This window comes from Lathyrus oleraceus, chromosome 5 (genome assembly GCF_024323335.1).
Source record: "Lathyrus oleraceus cultivar Zhongwan6 chromosome 5, CAAS_Psat_ZW6_1.0, whole genome shotgun sequence".
NCBI classification, from domain to species: Eukaryota; Viridiplantae; Streptophyta; class Magnoliopsida; order Fabales; family Fabaceae; genus Lathyrus; species Lathyrus oleraceus.
Window position 1 is genome coordinate 198,757,685 of NC_066583.1, and position 10,031 is coordinate 198,767,715.

General features: G+C 31.8%; 1 protein-coding gene across 1 annotated transcript; it reads right to left on the minus strand.

Moving 5' to 3' along the window:
• Positions 1 to 516: 516 nt before the first annotated feature.
• On the minus strand, positions 517 to 3,507 carry LOC127082788 (cyclin-A1-1). Its single transcript, XM_051023022.1, has 10 exons — positions 3,161 to 3,507; positions 2,684 to 3,077; positions 2,433 to 2,569; positions 2,228 to 2,320; positions 1,882 to 2,015; positions 1,717 to 1,792; positions 1,521 to 1,631; positions 1,267 to 1,416; positions 1,036 to 1,170; positions 517 to 933 (listed from the first exon to the last, which is right to left on the minus strand). Exons 1-10 carry the CDS (start codon positions 3,350 to 3,352, stop codon positions 871 to 873), a joined length of 1,485 nt encoding a protein of 494 aa, XP_050878979.1. The 5' UTR covers positions 3,353 to 3,507; the 3' UTR covers positions 517 to 870.
• Positions 3,508 to 10,031: the final 6,524 nt, after the last annotated feature.

The window sequence follows — 10,031 nt, forward strand, 5'->3', positions numbered from 1 at the left end:
TCAATATGAACACATTTTACCTCTAAAGTAACTCTTACTAATTGATGATCACTTATTTGACCAAAACATAGATATCAACAAACTCTCATGGCCCATCCTCAATATCTGACTCACTCCTCACCCGTGTGAGCAACTCTTATGAGATTACAACATAAACAATATTTAATTGGATTTTATTATTGTGTTTTTTTAAACCTTCAAAATGTTGAGATTATGACGTCATGCCAATAGCGTCGAACCGATGACATCTCTTTTCAATTATGGTTCGGTATATGCTTGGGACCAAACATTGATATGTTTTTAGAAGAGCAATTGGTCAAGGAAAACCTAGAACCTTATTATAAAAGAAAAATAAGATGACAAATCAATATGAACACATTTTATCTCTAAAGTAACTCTTACTAATTGATGATCACTTATTTGACCAAAACTTAGATATCAACAAACTCTCATAGCTCATCCCCAATATCTGACTCACCCCTCACCCGTGTGAGCAACTCTTATGAGATTACAACATAAACACAATATTTAATTGGATTTTATTATTGTGTTTTTTTAAACCTTCAAAATGTTGAGATTACATGAACTGGCAATGGCATTGACAATACACTACACTAAACCGAGAATGTCATGCTTACTCTTACAACTAAATTGGTCATCTTTTACAATTAGCTAGCCACTACTGGGAACATGTTTAGAAACTGGTTTCTTCTAGCCATTAATGGTGCTGAAGAAGCAGTAGCTAATGATACAAGTTGCTTCTTAATGGTAGATTTTGGGGGCATATCAATTAAAGCAGATTCAAGAAGCCCTTTGTGTTGATCTACTGCTTTCCAACTGGAAATTGGACGTTCAACATTTCAACTCTGCTCAATTCTGGAAAAACTCTTGGGGTATTGATGAAGGACAGTACTTCTTGGCCACATACTTGTACTGAAAAACAAATAAAGTATTCGAAAACTGTTAACAAAAGAGATCGAAAAATATGTGTGTGATTAAAAAGCAATGTGTATGATTAAAATATGTGTATGTTACCTTGTGCTGATTGTATTTCTCCTTAATTGCAGGCAAATTAGAATTAGGGCTGTTACAACAAAGACGATGGAGATCTTTTACACAAGCACACAAATCAGATGTTTGGTATTGAGTGTAATGCTGCAATGTTGAATTCTGTTGCAAGAAACACAACCAGCAAAGTTAAGCAAAGCAAAATTTATAACTTGTTATTGAAAATAGCTCACATATTCTTTGTCAATAGCAGCATACCCATGGTTTCGTCGAAGGGAATAGCATAAATTTTGCCAGGAAAATTGAAGAAGCTGCTATAAGTGATGGAGCATAACAAAGCATACTGTACTCCAACAGGGATAATTCGGCAATGTAGTTTGTCAAGCACTCTAGTTGTAGTGAAGGGACCTGAGAAATGCAAAGAAAACCAATAAAAAGGGTCAATAATTTAGAAATGGAATCCTAATAAATGCTAGTGTTTGAAAATCCCATCTTAAAGTAGAAGATAGTACCTCATCAATTCCTTGAGCAGCACGTACAAATCTTCTCAGGAAGCATTTAATTGTTGGGGCAGTCATTTCGAATTTCAAAAAATTCAAGACAGTAGATTCCATCTGCAAAACCTGCATGAGATGAATTGCTTGAGATTGGCATGTTTCAAATAATGTGAACAAAACAAGTCAACTTAACCAATAATCTAACACAAACCTCTTCCTTGAAGTATGTATTATCAGTTATATAACAAAACTCCTCCACCTGAGGTGCACAAATCTCCTCATATTTACTGCCAACAAGAATAAAAAACAGTTAATTATAAAGTCATACCCATATTGCTATTTCAGAAAAACAACATGGAGTTGTTGGCTTCCTTACGAGGCAATCATCATAGAAGCAACTCCAAGTAATTGTAATTGTTGCCTATTCATGGCATTCCCAGAGAGATACCGATCTATGTAGTTTACTGTCAAATACAATGTATCTGGTACAAGTCTATATTCTTCAGCCACCTGCAGTTAAAAATAGATATTAAGCACAGATAGAAGTTTCATAATGAAGTCACATTGAGACATGTTTTCAAAAACAATGTTCTGATTGGTAAATTGCTATGTACTCCAAAAACAATGTATCAATTTTGAACAACACATTGATCAAAATTTTGGAAATGGTGAAGTTCACATTACTATAATTGACTAACATTGCTATAATTGACTAACATTACCTCCACTAGCCAATCAATCAATATAGCACGCATGCTGGGATTTATATCCTTCTGAATTTTCTCCATGAAGTTTGTGGATGGTCTTTTCTTTACCTGAGATTCCAGAAATTGACATGTAAAGGATTTCAGAGCAGTTATTAAACTCAAAATCAATACCATTAGCATAAAAAACAGAATGTGTAAACAAGGGGAAATGAAGATTTACCTCAGAAGCACGCAAATGCTTGTAGATATCACAAGCAAACGATGCACAAAGCTGAGGATCCACATGATCATCATCAATATCAATAATTTTCTCCCCCTTTTCCAACTCAACAAGAATGTCTCTACTACAAACATTACCTGCAAACAAATCAACCAACACTATCATTTCAAAACGCTCTAGCAAAACCCAAAGGTAGCCAAAAAATCATAATTTACAAGACTAGAAAAAACAAAAACGCATCAAAATCCAACCTGTTGGGTAATCAGAATCAGAAATGTTAAGACTACAGTAAGTCTTCCTCTCAATCGAATCAACCGCCGGAACATCGCTGTTATCCACATACTCAATATCAGGACTCTTAAAAGAATCACAAGACGACATTGTCTCATCCATCGAAACCGACATTCCGTCGGATTTACTGGGGGACGATAAATCCATACAACTCGAAACCACAGGAACATTGAAAGTAGTTGAAACTAACGGAAAAACAGCTTCATTCCTTTCAGAAAAAGAACTGGAAGCACTAGTAGTAGTAGTAGAAATAGCCTTAGGAAAAACAACCGTAGCTGATTTAACATTGGAAAAAGTAGGTTTTTTGTTGCCGGAAATTGAAGGTTCTTTCTTGGTCTTTGCAACTTTAGTCACCTGCAAAAAATAATAAAAATCGCTTAATCGCTATAATTGAAGAAGAAGATGAAAGGGTGAAAGGAAGAAAGAATGAATAATACCAAAGTGGATGAGTTACGAGAAGCATTGTGATTGGTGAGGTTTGTGAGAGGAGGACGTTTCTTGGCAGAGGCTAAAACTTTTCCGGCGACGTTCTCGGTGACCGGAGGGTGACGTTTTGCCATAGACGACGTCGTTGAAGAAGAAAACGATGAACGACGATTATTATTATTATTATTATTATGACTTGACATTTTGGAATTTGGTTACAACGGTTGTTTTAGGTCAGAGAAAGAAAAGAACGAAGAAAGAAGAAGAAGGATTAGTGGTTCTTTTTCTTTTCTTTAGTTAGAGACTTTTGAGTGAAAAGAAAGAAGGAAGAGTGAGAGTGTGATTGTTGTGAATGCAATAAATATAGCTTTATTTATATTTATGAATGAATTTTTGAGGCGGGGAAAGAGAAGGTTTGAATGGAGGAAGGATCTGGGCCGTTGATCTGAGGAGCGGGGGTGGAGGTGTGGGGCCCATTATGGTTATGTTGTTTTCAAATTGGAGAGTAGTGTTATGTAGTACGCTGCAGTTGAGGGAGCTACGGATTCGGATTTGAATTTGAATTTGAATCAAACGGTCACTGAATCTGTTGTCGTTTATTGATCCCAATTCCCAACCATATTGTCTATTTTCTATTTTTAATTTTAAATTATGGAGAATTCAAATTTGGGCATGGAGATGCGAGAGAGTTAAGTTGAATTTAATTATTTAAATATAAGGTATTTTAGGGGAGAAAATCTTAATGTATTAATGGTATCTTTTGTTATTATGTGAATACCTGGGTTAGTTTAATTACTTAAATTTTGGTCACTGTCACATTCCAAAAGTGTTTTGTTTTGTTATTGCATTGTTCGTGATTTGGAGGATTTTGTTTGAAATTTTGTTGGTCTTTTACAGAAGAATGTATTAAGGTTTAAGAACGTTTGTTAATTTTGTATGAGTACTATTATTACTATCTGCAGTTTAAAATATAATAGAATAAGGTTGGTTAAGGTTGAAAATACTATTATCTACAGTTTAACCTTTTATTTTATTAAAACGAATAGAGAATACCTTTTTTATCAATAAACGATGAAAAACATATTAAATATTTCAGTTAAAATAAATAAATTTAAAACTATATTTTAAAATAATTTAAAATGTGAATATTAAAATGGGATCACCTAATAGATTTATTTTAAGAGATAAAATATTAAAGTAAATTAATCAAGTTTTGCTGGAATAATAAAATAGGATGGTACATATGCGGACCACTTAAAAAAAAATTGAGAGACTATCTCAAGAGACTAGCAATTGAATGACTATTACATGTTTAAAAAAATCAAAATTCGAAAAATTTATCACGAAAGTTGCCTATTTTAAAAAAAATATGATAAAAAATGATTAATTTCAATACAACACAATTTCAATACAACACACATTCTAATTAATACAACACACATTTTCAAGTCATTTTGTCAGCATGGTTTCACGTTTTCACACAATCGAAAAGCTCATTCCATTTACATATGTTTCATGCAATGCATTTTTAGAATATGAATCATCACCTTGAAGAATCCTTAAGGTCTTCTCATGTTATATAGTAGATTTGCAAACAAACTTCATAAAGCAGAGTCATTTTAAAAGCAATCAATTGTAACAACTTCTGGGTAAAAGTACTTTATATTTCGTGTTTCATTGCTATCCATTTCATTGCTATATCTTTCATATTTATCCCTTGTTTCATTGTTTTGCATGATTTTATATCATGATTTTAGTTTGCTATTAGCTGGAAAAGGTACCGTTTGGATGATTAGTTTGTTTTTCCATTGATGTTTGTGTTGTATACATATTATTGTATCATAGTTATCCATTGTTTCATTGTTTAGGGTTTAGGTATGTATCATGAATTTAGCTTGCTTTTCCATTGTCGTTTGTGTTGTATGTGCGGTAATGTTTCATTGATATCCGTCATTTCAGTATTTTGTATAAATTTGTTTCATGATTTTAGTTGGGTAAGCTAAAATATTGATTTTTTTTACTGATTAGCCGGAGTACATAATGTCTCGAAAATTCGACTGTGTTAAGGACATCGATGATTCTGAAGAGACATGGCGTCTTGTTTTTCGAACAATCGATGTTTGGACCGTGATTAACAGCAAGGATATAGAACACCTTGAGTTGGTTGTAATGGATGCAAATGTATTAATGAAATAGAAATTGTTTCGTTAACTGTATTATATTCAATTATCAACATTTTATAAATATATTCAATTGTCAACATTTTGAAAATGTTGTGTGTTTCCATTACAGTGTGATAGAATTCAAATATTGATTTGTCACGACCATATACCAAAGTGGAAAGAATTGCTCAAAGAATATATGACTTGTGTCATTAATAACGATAACGTGATGATAATGATTTTCAATGGAAATTGTGTGATCATTCAAAGAAATTTGTATTTCTAAATGGCATAACTGTCAAACCTATTACGCTTGCCAACATCCCCCAATGAAGTTTTACTTCAAGGATTTTGCTGACATTCTGCAGGGGAATTGTAAAAGTGACAGACTTGAAGGTAATTTTAAATTTTGTTATCTATATACTTAGCATTTTTTTCTATAAACATACTCATTTTGCACCGTATCCAATTGTCTTTGTATACATTTTGTTTATACCAAATCTTATTGATGTTGTCCATGAAATCAAAAACATTCAAGAAAAAACAAGCGGAAAGAAGGTTGTTATGTCTTTGAAATTGAGGGATTTGAAGTGAGTAAATCAATCAACTATATTACATTTATATTGCTTATTTGCCATGGATTCTGTATATCAATAATGTTAGGAATAATTTGTTTGTGATACATGGGGAATATCACAAACGGTAGTCTATGGGAATATCAAACTCTGGAGGAATAGTCATTATTTTAACACATGCAATGATAAAAGATGCACAAGATTGTTAGATCAAAAACCTTCATACATGTGTTTTTTTATTTCCATATATTCTCATTTCATGATAAAAAAAAGTGTTTCACAGTTTCAAATTGATGGAGTGGTTCGAAATTGTTGATTAATGAAGAAATTCCTAAAATACAAGATTTTATGTCAATGTATATGTAGTTGATCATTTTAAAACTCATTCATAGATTTTATTATGTATGGTGTGTGTTTCTTACATTTATATTGATGAATCAGGTTACCTCTATCTAAGAATACTGAGAAACCTACACAATCATCAAAGTCTTTCTCTAATTGGTCTAGTAGTTCGCAATTTACAACGATAGAAAGGTTTGTGTATAATGTCAAGTGCATGTACTTAAATGATTTTGCAAAACTAAAATAGGTAAAAGTAAAAAGAATTTGCGTTTTCAATTTCACAATAGAGTTTTATGTAACTCAGTTATTTGTTGTGCATATGCTTAGAAAACTTTTTGCATTACGATAGCAACGACTTTGAAATTTGTTGTTTCAAAATATGGATGGTTCTACTATGGTTGCACCAAGTGCTTCTCAAAGGCTCTTAATCCTACTAACTCATTTAAATATGGTTGTGGAGAAAATGTTAAACAACCTATCCCCAGGTCAATAAAATGATTTAGTTTGTTGTAGTTGTGGAAATTTATTTTTCTTATATTACGTTGTGTTTCATCAGGTACAAAGTTGAAATATGGTGCAACCATGGAGATATAAAGTATCGATTTGTGTTTTGGGATGTTTATTGTGCAAAAATCATTGGGAAGACAAATGTATTGCTTCGTACGAAAATGCTCGATGTATGGACATGTTAAGTTAACCCTGTGTATTTTCTTTTATTTGTATCATTATTATATAATAACAATTATATATCTATTAAATCATCAGGATGGAGAAGACGATCTTATGGTTTATCCGGATGATCTTGATATGTTATTAAAAAAAGAATGACTTTGAGAGTTAAGGTTCAACCCACTTTTAGTTAGGATTTTGTCTTTAAACTCGAGGTTGACGGATCATTTTGTTAATGAAATTGAAAATGATTTCTTCCTTGGAGAGGTATAATAATTATTCATGTATTTTTCACCGCCTCTTCAATTTGTACCTATGTTCTACAAACTGATATTAATTGTTTGCTACAATTTTTATCAAAATTAGTCTAAACCGCAAAGTTCAAAGCATAATGTTAGTGAAGATAAAGTTGATAGAATGGTTGTAAGTGTAATTTTCATATTTTATGTTGTTACCAATATGTACATTCAGCATACAAGTTTTTAAACCAATACTTTTTATCCATTATTAACAATAGTAATATGCTTTCGAGTTTAGTACATCTATAAGACAATTAATGACTCCTAATTGCATAACTTTTCAGAATCACTTGAAATCCCAGTCTGTAAATGTCAATGCTAGCGATGATAATGTCGATTTCTCATTTGTAAGATACTATCAATTTGTATTATAATATGCCATATTTATAAATTTACGTTGTTCATAAATTTAAATATTCACTATATGTGTTTATATATTTTTCATAGCATTCAATTTCTGCATGTGGAGAAAATGAACCTGATGTTAACAGTGGTTCAATGCCTGCAAAGTTGGTATCAATCGTGGGCAACAATGTCGATGTAGATTGTGACGTAGTTGGAGCTACTCAATGTGCAAGAACCAAGCCACTGAAGAAAATTAAGACAGAGCCAATTAATCAACAAATATGAACATGATTTTTTTCATGACAATTGGTTGTTGTTTTTTCATGTAATTTATTGTTTTCCATGTTCGAATATTTCTTTTTTCAGACATTTGGTTGTGATGTTTTTAATGACTTGGTATGTTTCTCTAATATTTTACATTAGTATTAGTCAATTGTTTGTTGTTACGGGCTTTGGAATGAGTTTTGAATTTTCTTAACACTAAACGTTGTTTAATATGTTGCAATAATGAAACGTCGTATGCATTCTTGCATAATTATCGTGATTAGTGTTATTAATTTCCCAACTAATGAGTTTGGCAGCTTGCTATACAATACTCAATTAGCATCAGAGAAACCTAAAAGGTCACCATAAATATCCATATTGACAGGCTCACTATCATTATGAATAGTTGTAGTATGCAATTATTTTTCATGTTGGGAATTCAAAACAATTGAAAAATCGGACAATCGTTCCAAAATGCAATTTAAATCGATGGCACGTTTTTTTTAAACATATAATAGTCATGGTCTCAATATACATTTATGTTCCCACGGTATACTCAACCATTAAACCAAATCAATTTTCAGAAGCAACATAAAAGCTGCCATTTGCTTATTTATTTACTTTGCAGGCATATCAAATTTATTCATTGAAGTGTGGCGAGTCTACTACGTGCACTACGTTGATTTTGAAAGAGTCTCGCTATGTCTTCCTCTACTTCTAATGGGTAACATATCTTCAAAGTGTTTTTTATGTATTTGTATTATGTTTCATGCAACTGTCATAGTTGATATATAATATTGTTCATTTGCATCGTTGTATTTGCAGATATCTATCTCTTGACACAAATGATGTTTATAAAATACTTGGAAAAATTGTCCAAGAAGTGAACCAACCTCCGAATGGTGTTCAAGTGGATGAAGATTGTCCTGAGGTGAATTAGAACTTGTAAGGTCAAGCAGATGTATTTTTTCCTGATATCAATATGCCTTAGGAGCATGGTCCAGCCGAGCGTTTGAATCAACAAATAGGAGGGTTGGAACCTGATCTCTTTTGGGAGAAATAGACCATCAGGTCACTTAAGGGCAGAAATCAAGTTTTTGTAACATGTTATGAAAATATTAACATCCACAAAATATATATAATGTTTTGCATTTTTCAATGAATATATAATCCAATGCTAATGTTAATTCACAAAATAATCACACTCTGCAGCATTTCCCAGTCGAGGTTATAAGGAAGGATATTCGTCCAGACCAAACAGAGTGTACCCTTATGGATCTTGACACTATAGACTACTATGATTGTGAGACAATTAAACCGGAGAGAGCCAAGGTGGAGATGTATATCGGACATGGGTGGTATGAATATGCAAAGGAAAAAATCTTAAGGTGGGAGATATTTATTATGTCACTACCACTTTGATTCTCAAATGTTGTACATTAGGTTGTGGAGATGTCCCAAAAGGAACAATGCTTGAAGGAAATGATTTTGATTTCATCTGGTTATATAATTGTTATTAATTAACTTTGATGTTGCCCTTTTAGTTGTTTGTGTTATTTTTATCTAAATTCATGTTGTAAACAAACTTCTGCAGTTTATATAACCTGTTTGTCAAATTTCAGAAATATCCAATTAAATCTTTTGCATACATCTTATTTGTTGTTCAAAATTTCATCCATATATAGAATACATACCATACATATCACTTATATACTTCAATAAATGTAGATTCAGAGAAATAATGCATGCCTATAAAATCAATAAATTTGTTATGCAATTGTATTTGATAAGTGACTTATGTTTCCAACATACATTGTGTATAGATTTTGCTAAGTATGCAAGTTTTCAATGAAATTCCATGATTGCAGCAGTCTATAGTAATTAATGTGGGTGGCTGAATGATCTTTTTGCATATTTTAAGGCTATTCGGATTTTTATGATAAACAATAAATTGCCATTTACATGTTGATAAAAAACATGTCATGATAAATCATTTTATATAACTTCTAAAACGATAAGCGTTAGAATATATTAATCATTACCAAGTTATTTCATCAATGAGGTTACTTATTCATTCATAATCTACAATATATATGTTAGAATAAGATAATATACTACACACATTTGGAAACAATGGAACAAGCATCTGACAGTGAACATGTGTTTTTTTACAAATACTTTGAAGAAGAAATTGGCTAAAAGAGCAAGGATGCTTAGAAAGATTCG